General features: G+C 43.5%; 1 protein-coding gene across 6 annotated transcripts in view; it reads left to right on the plus strand.

The window, feature by feature from the left end:
* The window catches only part of LOC133622533 (poly(rC)-binding protein 3-like), a 65,568-nt gene extending 52,920 nt beyond the window's left edge, over positions 1-12,648 (plus strand). For 2 of the 6 annotated variants that reach the window (XM_061985360.2, XM_061985359.2), the window contains exons 10-13: positions 2,183-2,261; positions 2,633-2,688; positions 2,832-3,001; positions 10,578-12,648. In XM_061985360.2, coding sequence (XP_061841344.1) covers positions 2,183-2,261; positions 2,633-2,688; positions 2,832-3,001; positions 10,578-10,632 — 360 coding nt within the window. In that variant the 3' untranslated portion in view covers positions 10,633-12,648. Of the gene's footprint in view, positions 1-2,182; positions 2,262-2,632; positions 2,689-2,831; positions 3,002-10,577 lie in introns of those variants that run through there. The other 4 variants (XM_061985361.2, XM_061985362.2, XM_061985363.2 and 1 more) reach the window with 4 other exon arrangements.
* The last annotated feature ends 3,562 nt before the right edge of the window (positions 12,649-16,210 follow it).

Here is a 16,210-nt window from a genome sequence, read left to right on the forward strand (position 1 = left end):
TAAAAGCCATGGAATAAAAGTATGTTTTTAAGAGAGATTTAAAAACAGGAAGAGAGGAGGCTTGTCTAACACTCAGAGGTAGGTCGTTCCAGAGCTTGGGAGCAGCAACGGCGAAAGCTCTGTCACCTCTAAGCTTCAGCCTTGTGTCAGGGACCGTCAACAGCAGCTGATCGGCTGATCTTAAGGATCGGGTGGGGCAGTAAGGCTGAAGGAGGTCGGAGAGATAGGTTGGCGCGAGGTTGTTTAGACATTTAAAAACAAATAAAAGGAGTTTAAAATGTATTCGGTAACGCACAGGGAGCCAGTGAAGGGACGCTAAAATAGGGGTGATGTGCTCACGTCTGCGGGTCTGTGTTAGCAGACGAGCAGCAGAGTTCTGCACGAGCTGCAGGCCTGGCTAATGCCTACATACAGGGCATTACAATAATCAAGACGAGTCGAGATAAAAGCGTGGATTAATTTCTCAAGATCATGTCTTGATAGAAGCGGTTTCACTTTCGCTATTTGGCGTAATTGATAAAAGCTTTTTTGAACGACGCTGCTGATTTGTTTTTCGAAATTTAAAATCTGAGTCAAACTTTACCCCCAGGTTTGTGACACAGTCGCTGAGATACGGGGTCAGAGTGCCGAGGTCAACGTTGGGGGAGGGAGAGCGACTTGGACCGAACAACATAACTTCTGTTTTGTCTTCATTTAGGCTCAGGAAGTTAGCTGAAAGCCAGACTTTGATGTCGTGCAGGCAGTCAATAAGACGTTGAACCGTGTTATTTTGTGCCATGGGAAAATAAATCTGGCAATCATCGGCATAAAAATGAAAAGCAATACTGTACTTCCTAAAAATAGAACCAAGGGGGAGAAGGTAAAGCGCAAATACAATTGGGGCAAGGATTGAGCCCTGGGGGACCCCATGTGGTAAAGGAGCTGTGGACGACATAAAACTGTCTACTTTTACACAAAAACTCCTGTCGGTTAGGTACGACCGGAACCAGTTGAGGGCGGCGCCCTTAATGCCCACACAGTTCTCAAGACGAGTGATTAAGGTGATATTGACAACCCCCAGCAAAAATCAACAGGAAGTTTGCAATTTCCCCTTCAAAACAAATTTTTTTTTATAAACCGGTCACTTCTCTTCAAACATTATCTTCTTTGAGTGCGTTTGTCGTATCAGCTTCAAAATAACACAGGAGAGAGATTGAACCCTTCCAAATAATAGTTATCGAAATAATTTTTCTAACTGCTCCGGTTTTGATTTTATGAGTCTTCAAAGAACCGCTGCGCTGATGCTGCTGCGCTGCTGTTTTTTTAAGATGGCTGCTTAAAAGCAGGAAGCACCAACGTGCCCACACAATGCAGACAAGGTAGGTACACTAGACAAAAGTCTTGGGACACTTCAGACTACAAGTAGACAAAAGTATTGGGACACTTGGGACTAAAACTTGACAAAAGTATTGGGACACTTAGGACTAACACCTGCCAAATACGCGGGCCCGACCAATGCTGCTTGCAGCTTTAATTCTCATTGTGTTCGTATGTTGTCGTCTGCTGTGTCACAGTGCGATGTTGCCTCTTCCTATTTCATATCAAGTTCATTTCAGTGCGGTGATGCTTGTTGCTTTCACTAATAAAAATATATTTCTATAATTGAATTTGCCGCACCTATGGCACTGTCCTGTTGTTGACGTAATACCACACCAAAAATAGCGTTCCACTTTGCATCAAGCTGTCGCTAACGGCGTTGTAACAGACCTAAAAGTAATTAATTAGATCACTCTTTACTAGTAAAAGTAACAGCATTACAAACGTTGTTATTATATAACGCCATATTTATGTACATTGGTTACTACGCACACTTCTCATTCAACTAACCACTCCCCTCCTTCTCCCGGCCCCCGTGGCAGGCCGTAGTTCACACAGGCCACCCAAAATATCTGCTCGAGCTCTGCCGACAACATCCAAAACCGGCAAGGGAAACTCAGGCCAAGTTCCTAATGAGCATATTTGTCCGTCACCTGTTTGTGTTTCCTGGTATCCTTTATGGCTCTTGTAGCCTTTTGGACAGACCTGTGTGTGTGTGTGTGTGTGTGTGTGTGTGTGTGTGTGTGTGTGTGTGTGTTTGAGTGCGCAAATGTGTGTTTTCAATGATGACCTCATAGCTCTGCTGTCCTCCTCCTCCCTCCCTCAGCAGTTGAGCAAGCTCCACCAGTTGGCTATGCAGCAAACCCCCTTTACCCCCCTCGGACAGACCACCCCTGCCTTCCCCGGTACGTACCCACCTACACGACAACCCTCTTTACCGAAGCTCCTTCTCTCGTTTGTACCTGTAGAGGTGAACACATTCTCTTCTCTACCTCTCGCTATCCTATCCTCGTCTTCTACTTCTTCTTCTTCTTCTTCTTCTTGTCGTCTTCCTCCTTCTACTCTGCCTTCCACATGGCCTGCTGGTGGTCTGCTCTAGTTGATGTTGAGGTTTCTTCCCTTAGCATCCTTTCTTAAAATGATGCAACCACCTCAAAGACGTCCTGTCCGGAGAGTCGGGTGCTCTGATGGGTGGACGTAGGCGTGTTCACAAGTGCAGCGCCAATCTCTGTTTTATGGCTTCTTCCTCTTCTCTTCTTCCCTGTGTGGTCAATAGCAGGTCTGGATGCCAGTAACCAGGCCAGTACTCATGAACTCACCATTCCCAATGATGTGAGTATACCCACGGCCAAACGACTAGAAAGCTTTACCTCGGCCTCTGTGATACTGCTGGAATCTACCTGTGCATGAAATGTGCCTGGCCTACATGGCCGCACCCTTGCCATCCTAATTCCTGCCCCCCATTCTCTTCCCAGCTAATAGGCTGCATAATTGGACGCCAGGGAACCAAAATCAACGAGATCCGTCAGATGTCTGGGGCACAGATCAAAATTGCTAACGCCATGGAAGGGTCATCGGAACGCCAGATCACCATCACAGGGACCCCCGCCAACATCAGCCTGGCCCAGTACCTCATCAATGCAAGGTCAGTGCTAGCTTTGTGTCCCTTAAAATACAGAGCAACCCGTTTATGTAGACCAGCTAATCAACTCCTGTCCATCCATCCATCTTCTACCCCTTCCGGGTTGGGTTGCAGGGACAGCAGCCTAAGCAGAGAAGCCCAATCTTTCCTCTCTACTTTGTCCAGCTCCTCTTGTAAGATCTCAAGGTGTTCACAGGCTAGCGAGGAGACATATGCTGCGTTTCCCTTACCTCTAGAAATGCGCAAAACCTAAATATCGCAATAAGAAACTGACAATGGAAACACCCATGTTTTGAAAAACCTCTCAAATATCGCTAAAACATGTTCACGCTCTAATGAGGTGGTTTCTCAGACATTTCGATATTGAAGTGTGTCGCAAAAGCATGATGGAAACACTTCTTTTCCAAGGACCGAACCGATGGGGAAACACTTCTTTTCTAGAGACCGAACCGACGGGGCGTCGATGCAGGACAACTAGGGCAGACTTGGTCTCGCTTGGGCCGTCTCACAGGTCCCTTCCTGGCAATAGAGACCGACCCGCAGGCTTGTAAAGACCACATGCCGAGGGGGCCATTGAATCCACAATTCATCTGTGAATTCCTCGTTCACAATTCTCTCACAAAAATCCTTTATTCATGGCCGCTGCCATACATAAGAACGTTGCCTTTGAGCAATCACCCGCTACCTTCGTCTTCTATTGACAATCACTGCAACAGCAGTGGTTGCGATTGTAATCACAGCTCCAAAACCATGAAATCGCATTGTGTCTAACTTCCTTAAAGTGAAGTCTCGCGGGACAATATTTTACAAGAATTACGGCTCATGACATAGAACACCCTTTAATGGAAACACCTACAGGTCGTAAATGTACTTTGTCGAAATCTTAGAAATATTGCTTTTCTTTTGTGAAAAACCGCAATGAAAACACAGCAACGATGTCTCCAACGTGTCCCGTGGCCTCCTACCAGTTGGACGTCCCCTGCTGGCCCCACTATGGACTGGACTCAATCAATCAATCAATCAAAGTTTATTCATATAGCCCTAAATCACAAGTGACTCAAAGGCCTGTACAAGCCACAACGACATCCTCGGCTCAGATCCCACATCAGGGCAAGAAAAAACTCAACCCAATGGGATACAATGGGAAACCTTGGAAAGGACCGCAGATGCGGGGACCCTCGCCCTGGGTGACCGGTGCAATGGACGTCAAGTGCCATCCATCCATCCATCTTCTTCCGCTTATCCGAGGTCGGGTCGTGGGGGCAGCAGCCTAAGCAGGGAAGCCCAGACTTCCCTCTCCCCAGCCACTTCGTCCAGCTCTTCCTGTGGGACCCCAAGGCGTTCCCAGGCCAGCCGGGAGACATAGTCTTCCCAACGTGTCCTGGGTCTTCCCCGCGGCCTCCTACCGGTCGGACGTGCCCTAAACACCTCCCTAGGGAGGCGTTCGGGTGGCATCCTGACCAGATGGCCGAACCACCTCATCTGGCTCCTCTCCATGTGGAGGAGCAGCGGCTTTACTTTGAGCTCCTCCCGGATGGCAGAGCTTCTCACCCTATCTCTAAGGAAGAGCCCCGCCACCCGGCGGAGGAAACTCATTTGGGCCGCTTGTACCCGTGATCTTGTCCTTTCGGTCATAACCCAAAGCTCATGACCATAGGTGAGGATGGGAACGTAGATCGACCGGTAAATTGAGAGCTTTGCCTTTCGGCTCAGCTCCTTCTTCACCACAACGGATCGATACAGCGTCCGCATTACTGAAGACGCCGCACCGATCCGCCTGTCGATCTCACGATCCACTCTTCCCTCACTCATGAACAAGACTCCGAGGTACTTGAACTCCTCCACTTGGGGCAAGATCTCCTCCCCAACCCGGAGATGGCACTCCACCCTTTTTCGGGCAAGAACCATGGATTCGGACTTGGAGGTGCTGATTCTCATCCCAGTCGCTTCACACTCAGCTGCGAACCGATCTAACGTCAAGTGGATCTAGTTAATAGTTGGGCCAGCAGGACATCAACTTGAGTGGAGAGGCGTCCCCAACTGATGCACAGATGAGTGGTCCACCCCGGGTCCCGACTTTGAACAGCTAGCGCTAAATTTGTGGTCACCTAATAACCTCTCCACGCAGGAGAGGGGGGCAGAGCAGAAAAGAGACGGCAGATCAACTGCTCTAAAAGGGGGGTCTATTTAAAGCCTAGTCTTGTGTGATGACTGCATTATGATGATAGTATATATTAGTGATGGGTTGATGAGGCGTCATGAAGCGTTTCGACACATTGCAAAACTGTATTGATACTGTGTCGATACTGTGTCACTAAATACTGACATCTGCTGGACATTAAAAATCCCTACAGGCAACCTATGGACCGACTCAACTGACACTGATTTGATGCCCTAGTACAGGGGTCACCAACCTTTTTGAAACCAAAAACTACTTCTTGGGTACTGATTAATGCGAAGGGTTACCAGTTTGATACACACTTAAATAAATAAATATATTGTCATTTGTAAGTTACACGTAAGTGTGATTTAAACAAGAATAGCTAAATAAATACATTTATATATATAAAAAAATGGGTATTTCTGTCTGTCGTTCCGTCGTACATTTTTTTTTCCTTTTACGGAAGGTTTTTTGTAGAGAATAAATGATGAAAAAAAACACTTAATTGAATGGTTTAAAAGAGGAGAAAGCAAGAAAAAATTTAAAATAAAATTTTGAAACATAGTTTATCTTCAATTTCGACTCTTTATCAATCAAAATTCAACTGACAAAAAGAAGAGAAAAACTAGCTTATTTGAATCTTTTTGAAAAAATTAAAAAAATAATTTATGGAACATCATTAGTAATTTTTCCTGATTAAGATACATTTTAGAATTTTGATGACATGTTTTAAATTGGTTAAAATCCAATCTGCACTTTGTTAGAATATTTAACAAATTGGACCAAGCTATATTTCTAACAAAGACAAATCAGTATTTCTTCTAGATTTTCCAGAACAAAAATTTTAAAAGAAATTCAAAATACTTTGAAATAAGATTTAAATTTGATTCTACAGATTTTCTAGATTTGCCAGAATATTTTTTTTGAATTTTAATCATAGTAAGTTTGAAGAAATATTTCACAAATATTCTTCGTCGAAAAAACAGAAGCTAAAATATTTATTATTCTTTACAAAAAAAAATAAAAAATTTACTTGAACATTGATTTAAATTGTCAGGAAAGAAGAGGAATAAATTTAAAAGGTAAAAAGGTATATTTATTTAAAAATCCTAAAATCATTTTTAAGGTTGTATTTTTTCTCTAAAATTGTATTTCTAAAAGTAATAAGAAGCAAAGTAAAAAATAAATGAATTTATTTAAACAAGTGAAGACCCATCCATCCATCCATTTTCTACCGCTTATTCCAAGTGAAGACCAAGTCTTTAAAATATTTTCTTGGATTTTCAAATTCTATTTGAGTTTTGTCTCTTTTAGAATTAAAAATGTCGAGCAAAGCGAGACCAGCTTGCTAGTAAATAAATAAAATTTAAAAAATAGAGGCAGCTCACTGGTAAGTGCTGCTCTTTGAGCTATTTTTAGAACAGGCCAGCGGGCGACTGATCTGGTCCTTACGGGCTACCTGGTGACCGCGGGCACCGCGTTGGTGACCCCTGCCCTAGTATATACAATAATATAAACCAAGTCATTGTATTTCATTTAGGATTATTTCATATCTTCATTTAAATAAAAATATATTTTTATTTTTTTTAGATACAGTCAATAAATAATGTGAACATGTATCATAACATGGAAATCTAAGAGAACGTGTTGTGGATGATTGTGGACTTGGAATTTTTTTAATTTTATTTTTTACACATTTTTATAAAAAATAAAAAAATAAAAGTTTTTCCGACGTATTACATTTTAGACGATTTCTCTTCTTAGTTATTATTTCACCGGCTGTAGAAAAGACACGCTCACAGGGCACAGAGGAGGCGTCAGTGCGACACAGTTGGCGTATCGGTCACGTGACCAAAACAGCTCATGATTGGTCACGTGACTTTCTAAAAGCGGTACGCGCACCGACACAGGGTTTTACTCTATGAGCTCGACGCATGCGCCGATGCATCGGTGTTGCCGGACCCATCACTAGTATATATGATAGTATATATCTGTATCATGAATCAAATTAAGTGGACCCCGACTTAAACAAGTTGAAAAACTTATTGGGGTGTTACCATTTAGTGGTCAATTGTACGGAATATGTACTTCACTGTGCAACCTACTAATAAAAGTCTCAATCAATCAATCAATCAAAGTGTTGGTCTCCTCCAAGGTTTCTCGTTGTTTCCAATGGGTTGAGTTTTTTCTTGCCCTAATGTGGGCTCTGAGCCAAGGATGTCGTTGTGGCTTGTGCAGCCCTTTGAGACACACATGATTAAGGGCTATATAAATAAACTTTGATTGATTGATGACTGGATACCTCCCCAGGAAGGCGTCCGGGGGCATCTTAACCATATTCTTCTTATTACTGCCTACACCAAGCCGGATCATATCGGTAGCAATGTTTCTGTCTGTAATGAAAACAGATAAGATATTTCCTGGATTTTGCCCAATAATGCCTAGTGTATTTTTTCCGGCGGGTGAGTAATGACTACACCGACTGGGTGGTGACTGCATTGTACTCCACAAATAAACAAATTGCTTGCTAATATGTCTATAGTTAGGAATAATCTCCAAGTTTCAGACTAAATTTGTAATGACTGTAATGTGCTGGTTATGTGGCGAAGAGTAAGACGTCTTCATCTTGTGAACTGATGTTAGTTTGATTGAAGAGATTTTAGGGTAGCCGTATTGGAAATAAAGGCTAAGATGGCAGAGCGGCTGTCAAGAAACTTGAGGGTTCCAGGTACAAATCCAGCTTCTTCCACAAGCTAAGCTTTTAGCACTGTCGTTGTGTTCTTGGGCAAGACACTTCACCTACTTTACTCCCAGTGGCACTCAATAAATGTGTGGTGTCCAAGTTCTCATCATTCTACCCCAGAGCAGCAGTGGCTACAGATGAAATTACCACCAATGTGAATGTGGAGTGATTAAATGATTGGTTCTCAGTTCTCACTGCAAAATGCTTTGTCTCTAGAAAAGCATTATATAAATCCAGTCCATTATCATTTAAGTATTGGACGGTATCAATATTGAGCATCTCCAATCTCTGGTGAAGGTAAGCACACAAGCAATGGCTAGTTTACGGTTCTGTCGCGGCTTGATCAAAAATAGGACTCAGATGCAGAGTGGAGAACAATCCGGCAGGCTTTTATTTTGAATGTTACTTTTCACCTCCGGAATCAGGGCAATGCAACAACAGCTATAATCTGACAACTAGGCGAAAAGGTTCCACAAAAAGGGAACAACCGAAAATTACTCCGAAAGGAGGAAACAAAAATATCAATCGCGAACTATACTTAGCACGGAATATAACTATGAAATTGAACAATAACAAAAAATGCTCCAAAAGGATGGATAAACAATGGGCTATAAAACTTCTTCACTGTTTCTGATCTGGAAAAATAGTTAACAAAAGATCACTCAAAAATTGAGGAAAAGGATTAACTGTAAGAATAAACATAAACTCACCACTTCAACTGCAAAACTATGTAACCAAAAATCACTCTTCTTAAAGGGGAACATTATCACCAGACCTATGTAAGCGTCAATATATACCTTGATGTTGCAGAAAAAAGACCATATATTTTTTTAACCGATTTCCGAACTCTAAATGGGTGAATTTTGGCGAATTAAACGCCTTTCTATTATTCGCTCATCGGGATGCAATCCGCCATTTTCTCACTTTCGTCGGTGTGTTGTCGGAGGGTGTAACAACACGAACAGGGACGGATTCAAGTTGCACCAGTGGCCCAAAGATGCCAAAGTGGCAAGAAATTGGACGAAATTTGTTCAAAATACGAGGGTGTGGGGAAAGCCGACGAAATGGTCAGTCGTTTGTTCCGCACACTTTACCGATGAAAGCTATGCTACGACAGAGATGGCAAGAATGTGTGGGTATCCTGCGACACTCAAAGCAGATGCATTTCCAACCATAAAGTCAAAGAAATCTGCCGCCAGACCCCCATTGAATCTGCCGGAGTGTGTGAGCTATTCAGGGACAAAGGACCCCGGTAGCACGGCCAGCAATGGCGGCAGTTTGTTCCCGCAGATGAGCGAGCTAAACCCCCTGGATGTCTTGGCTCACACCGCTTCTACCGTCCCTTATGCCACCGAAGATGATCAAAAGAAGAATATCGACCCTAGCTTCCCTGGCCTGCTGACATCAACTCCAAAACTGGACAGATCAGCTTTCAGGAAAAGAGAGCGGATGAGGGTATGTCTACAGAATATATTAATTGATGAAAACTTTATTCATTACTCGCGGTTTTACGTAAATTATTATACATAAACTGTGTTTACCAATAATTTAGCCTAAAAACGTTTATTTTTTTCAATCATCCCAGTACATTCGGGTAGTCTTGTATAATGCAGTATTTTGTGTCTATTTAGGTATGGTTAACCTGAGTGCTGAAATCGTGGAAAAATATATGTTCTTAGCGCGCCTGAAATGGGCTGTCTGCACTCTCAAAGTGCATGTTGTTGCCAAATGTATTTCATATGCTGTAAACCTAGTTCATAGTTGTTAGTTTCCTTTAATGCCAAACAAACACATACCAATCGTTGGTTAGAAGGCGATCGCCGAATTCGTCCTCGCTTTCTCCCGTGTCGCTGGCTGTCGTGTCGTTTTCCTCGGTTTCGCTTGCATACGGTTCAAACCGATATGGCTCAATAGCTTCAGTTTCTTCTTCAATTTGGTTTTCGCTACCTGCCTCCACACTACAACCATCCGTTTCAATACATGCGTAATCTGTTGAATCGCTTAAGCCGCTGAAATCCGAGTCTGAATCCGAGCTAATGTCACTATAGCTTGCTGTTCTATCCGCCATGTTTGTTTGTATTGGCATCACTATGTGACGTCACAGGAAAATGGACGGGTGTATATAACGATGGTTAAAATCAGGCACTTTGAAGCTTTTTTTAGGGATATTGCGTGATGGGTAAAATTTTGAAAAAGACTTCGAAAAATAAAATAAGCCACTGGGAACTGATTTTTAATGGTTTTAACCCTTCTGAAATTGTGATAATGTTCCCTTTTAAGAGGAGAAAAGGAAACTGAAAATACCACCAAGGGAATTCAGGATCAGGATACTCAAAGCAAGACGAGACAAGGCTGGAGATGCACGAGACAACGAGACATTCTGTCACAGAACAAAGGGAGACGTGGAATATAAGACACATGGGGTTATTGGGGAACAGGTGGAAACAATGAGGGATCAGAGATGACGTCAGACTGATTACACAAAAGGAATGGCAAGTGACCTGAAACGAGAGGAGAGTTATTTTTCAAACTAAAACATGAAATTCACAAGACAAAAACCAAGACAAGAACTCCCGTACTTGAGTCATCCAACCCGAGAGACATCGACTTAAACAGCTTCCACTGAACCATTCTGTGGCTCAAATGGTTAAAGAGGCTTCATCTCCTTCTTTCAGGTTCCGAGACGTGGCGGCCATGTGGAACGACCCATCCTCCATGACCACATCCTGAGGTCCCTGTCTGGCTCTTCCATCTGACCCTTCCCAACGACTGACGACGCCCTCCAGACTCTGGCTCTGGCTCTCCGAAAACCCTGCGCACCGGCCGCCCTGGTCTTCCACACACCGGCGAGGGGCCGAGAGCTGGCTTTGATTTCAGAGAGCCACTTAAATTAAGATTTTAGTTAAAAAAAAAAAAAAATGGAAAAAAAGAGAGAGAACTCTCTGTTGATTAGGTTTTTTTGTTTTTGTTTTAGAGAACTGTTGAAGCATGTTGAATGTTTATTAGCAAAAACTTGTGTTACTTTTTGTCTTTCTTTTAATCTGTTTCTCGCTCTCTGGGCTGCGTCATAGAACATTCAAGCATAATAGGTAAACGAGCAAAAATCGTGCAGATCATAGTTGTGTGCATCGATTACAACTCAACGATGCTATCGGCAGAGTGTGGTGGGATGTAGCCACATTTTAGTAAGACCCAATTTGCATCTTTGTGGAGTTACATCTCATAACCCCTTTTTAGCCAATGATATTACTCCTAGAGCCTCTCATTTCGTGTTTATCTCCGATATTTACATTATTACTTATATTGCATGTGTTAAGTGTCGTATCGTTGTGTATTTGAACAGAAGCTGTTCAGTGGACCTTGAAATGTTATTATAGCTTTGTGCTCCTGCTTTTCTCCGCTAATGTTTTCAGCATTTTTTTTTCTGGCCGCTCATGTGCAGCCCCACACCCTGCCCAGACCTGTAGCCTCCTTCTATGACTAGTATACATGCATGAATGGAATTAGAGACATCTCAGTGGCTAAAATAGCGCTGACAGGAAATTTTAGAAATGATTGTTTATGATCATACTGTATTTGTTTTGTACAAGGACTTTGATGACAAGTTGTCAACTACGCGGCGCTCATGCAATAGAAGATTCAACACTTTACTCCGGACTGACCTCTGATGTGCGAGGGATTAGTTTGGTCTTGGGTTTCGTCCAAAACCTTTTTAGCTCTTTTCTCTGATGGAAAAGAAAGGAAGATCTCAAGAGCAAATGAAGCCGAATTTTTCCCACCAAAAGAGGTTGGACCGAGCCAAATGGTGTTTGGGGGGCCAAGGAATGTTCAGGGGTTCATCGGGTAGGAACCCACGGGGGCCTGGGCGGGGACCACTCGGTCTCTTTTTCACGATTGTTTATTTCTTTCATTGTTCAGTCGAGGCTTTAAGTTTGAATGTCTTTTTATGGTCACAGCTGTGTCAGCAACTTCGTTGGTTATTATTTTTCGGAACAACAACCTGCTTGGTTGGTTGTTTTTGGTTCTCCGTCAGTCAGCTTCACCTAACCCAGGGGTCGGCAACCCGCGGCTCTTTGAGCACTCTGATGCGGCTCAGCAGCTTACTTGCTGAACCCCCCCAGTTGTCCCGTGAGATTTCCGGATTTCAGTGCCTCTCGCAGAAAACTCCCGGGATTAATATTCGCCGATTTTCAACCCTAAAGCTATATTAAGGGCGTGCCGTGATGGTACAACATTTGGCGCCCACTACGATCTGTATTGACAGCGTGCCAGACCAACCCTTGTTATACAATAATAACCTTTGGGGCGGCATGGCGTAGTGGGTAGAGCAACCGTGCCAGAAACCTGAGGGTTGCAGGTTCGCTCCCCGCCTCTTGCCATCCAAAAATCGCTGCCGTTGTGTCCTTGGGCGGGGCACTTCACCCTTTTCCCCCGGTGCCACTCACACCGGTGAATTGAATTATGAATGATAGGTGGTGGTCGTTGGCACAAATTGCAGCCACGCTTCCGTCAGTCTACCCCAGGGCAGCTGTGGCTATGAAAGTAGCTTACCACCACCAGGTGTGAATGAATGATGGGTTCTACATGTAAAGCGACTTTGGGTACTTAGAAAAGCGCTATATAAATCCTAGTTATTATTATTATTATTATTATTACAATATACATCTTCTGCTTGCACACGTGAGAGACAGCAAGGCATACTTGGTCAACAGCCACACAGGTTACACTGACGGTGATCATATAAAACACCTTTAACACTCTTACTAATAATGCGGCACACTTTGAACCAAAACCAAACAAGAATGACAAACACATTTTGGGAGAACATCTGCACCTTAACTCAACATAAACACAACAGAACAAACACCCAGAATCCCATGCAGCCCTAACCCTTCCGGGCTACATTATACACCCCTGCTACCACCAAACCCCGCCCCCACCCCAAGCCTGCTCCCTCACACATCAACCCCCCCCCCCCCTCCCACCCCCCCTCTGTGCGTCGGTTGAGGTGGGCAGGGTTTGGTAGCGGGGGTGTATAATGTATCCCGGAAGAGACGGCGTGGCGCAGTGGAAGAATGGCCGTGCGCGACCCGAGGGTCCCTGGTTCAATCCCCACCTAGTACCAACCTCGTCATGTCCGTTGTGTCCTGAGCAAGACACTTCACCCTTGCTCCTGATGGGTGCTGGTTAGCGCCTTGCATGGCAGCTCCCTCCATCAGTGTGTGAATGTGTGTGTGAATGGGTAAAATGTGGAAGTAGTGTCAAAGCGCTTTGAGTACCTTGAAGGTAGAAAAGCGCTATACAAGTACAACCCATTTATCATTTATTTATTTAGTTAGGGCTGCATGGGATTCTGGGTATTTGTCCTGTTGCGTTTATGTTGTGTTAAGGTGCAGATGTTCTCCCAAAATGTGTTTGTCATTCTTGTTTGGTTTTGGTTCAAAGTGTGGCGCTTTATTAGTAAGAGTGTTAAAGTTTTTTTTTATACCGCCACCGTCAGTGTGGTTGATGAGCAAGTATGCCTTTCTGTCACCTACGTGAGCAAGCGGAAGCACCATCCAACATGTGGCTGATTAGGCACGCTGGTTGTAGTGGATGCTGTTTGCTGTACCATCACGGCACGCATGACGCTGACAAGCGCTATTCATTCAAAGCCCGCGTGCCGCACCAGCTTAAAAATTCCATATAAAGGTGTGGGCAGCGTGTCTGAGACCCCTGGTTTATACATAGCACAAAGCCAAAAAAAAATGTTATATACAGTGTTATTTCATTTAAAATTTCAAAAATGTTTGCGGCTCCCATTGTTTTCTATAATTTGTGAAACTGGTCAAAATGGCTCTTTGACTGGTAAAGGTTGCCGACCCCTGACCTAACCTAGCACTGATGTGAGATGGAGGCAAGGATGATATTTGGTCAAACTCTACTATAGTTCTGTGTTGATGTACACAAACAGCTGTTGAATGTTACTGTCCAAGTCACGTGATCTACCATCCAACGCGGCAACCGTCGCTACTTTTATTCTACAGCCTTCAACTCAAACGCGGATGCGTTGCAAGCGGTCATTCTGCAATAATTCTTACAGTTTGATGTGACAGTCGAGCTGAGCGGTGAAACGATAGCTTTGTGTTATTCGAATATTTGGGTTGACTAGAATGTCAAACGCTGTCATTCGTATAGTTTCGGAAATATGCACAGAAGAGCAGAGGCCCCGTCGGCGGTCCGTCTGCATTTGGGTCAGTTCTTTCTCGATGTATAATTGATGGCAAAGCAGGAATATTACGTTGAAGTGGTTGCAGTGTGATTTCAATAACATTGATATTCATGTATAATTATGTGTTTGAAAACTGTATTTATTTACATTTGTGTATACGACTCTGAAGAAAACTGCAAATAATGCAATAATAGGGTGAAATGTGCAATTATTTATTTTGTTTTTGGCTTAGTCAGAAGAGCTTTGTAGTTTACAGAGTATAAAAACATAACAATTACCATTTTAGATTTGCGGCAGGTTTTGTTTTTCAGCATTCGTTTGTGTGTATTGCTTTTTTTGGGGGCGGGGGGGAGTCATTGATTGATTTGATTTATTTGCTCTGTGCAGATCTATATTAGTTGTGAGTAACTACATATGTTTCATTTCAAAGTCTTGGTAAGTATAACAACAAATAAAGTTTCAGTTTTTCTTTCTGTGACTACTTTTTATCTGTTATGTCCATCGGTGGCCATTAATGCGCTACATTTACTCCATTGCATTTGCTTTAGTAACTTGTTTGATACACTGTACTTGTACAGGTGAAAACTAATGGGTTGCTATGGTGACAATCAAGAGTGCACAATGAGTCCAAACGTGGAACAGGTGAAACTAATGGGGTAATCATGGAAACAAGACAAGGGAGTGAAAAGACAGAAACTAAAGAGTCCTATAACTAAACAAAACATGACTTAAAATAAAACATGATTACACAGACATGACACTTACTTGCTGAACCCCCCAAATTTCCTGTGAGACTTCCGGATTTCAGTGCCTCTCGCAGAAAACTCCAGGGATTAATATTCACCGATTTTCACCCTTACGGCTATAATAAGGGCGTGCCATGATGGTAAGACATTTGGCGCCCTCTACAGTCTGTATTAACAGAGTGCCAGCCCAAGACTTGTTATACAATATACATCTTCTGCTTGCACATGTACGTGACAGCAAGGCATACTTGGTCAACAGCCACACAGGTTACACTGACGGTGGTCATATAAAACAACTTTAACACTCTTACTAATAATGCGCCACACTTTGAACCAAAACCAAACAAGAATGACAAACACATTTCGGGAGAACATCTGCACCTTAACACAACATAAACACAACAGAACAAACACCCAGAATCCCATGCAGCCCTGACTCTTCCGGGCTACATTATACACCGCTGCTACCACCAAACCCCGCCCCCACCCCGACCCTGCTCCCTCCCACATCAACCCCCCCCCCCCCCCCTTGAGGTGGGCGGGGTTTGGTAGCGGGGGGGGGGGGGGGGGGGGGTGTATAATTATAATGTATCCCGGAAGAGTTAGGGCTGCATGGGATTCTGGGTATTTGTCCTGTTGTGTTTATGTTGTGTTACGGTGCAGATGTTCTCCCGAAATTTGTTTGTCATTTTTTTATACCACCACCGTCAGTGTGAGCTGTGTGGTTGTTGACCAAGTATGCCTTGCTGTCACCTACGTGAGCAAAGCGGAAGCCCCATACAACGTGAGGCTGATCAGGCCCGCTGACTGTAGTGGGTGCTATATGCTGTACCATCACGGCACGCATGACGCTGACAATCACCATTCAATTAAAACCCGCGTGCCGCACCAGCTTTCAAATTCCACATAAAGGTGTGGGCAGCGTGTCTGAGACCCCTGGTATATACATAGCACAAAGCAAAAAAAAAAACTTCGTATGCAGTGTTATTTCATTTAAAATTTCAAAAAAAATTTGCGGCTCCCATTGTTATCTATAATTTGTGAAACTGGTCAAAATGGCTCTTTGACTGGTAAAGGTTGCCGACCCCTGGTCTAGTGGGACAGGCGAAAGTTAAGTCGGAGAAAATGCAGTCGTTTATAAATTATTTAATGTTTCCCTGCAGACCGGTAGCAAATGCGTCACAGACCGGTACCAGTCCCCGGACCGGTGGTTGGGGACCACTGTTGTAGACCACAAGGAACAATTTTCCATTTAGAAAAAAATAATAATAATATGACTCCTTTAATGCGCCCTATAATCTGGTGCGCCTTATATATGAAAAAAGATCCAAAAATAGACCATTTATCGGTA

Source organism: Nerophis lumbriciformis, linkage group LG23, assembly GCF_033978685.3.
Source record: "Nerophis lumbriciformis linkage group LG23, RoL_Nlum_v2.1, whole genome shotgun sequence".
NCBI classification, from domain to species: domain Eukaryota; kingdom Metazoa; phylum Chordata; class Actinopteri; order Syngnathiformes; family Syngnathidae; genus Nerophis; species Nerophis lumbriciformis.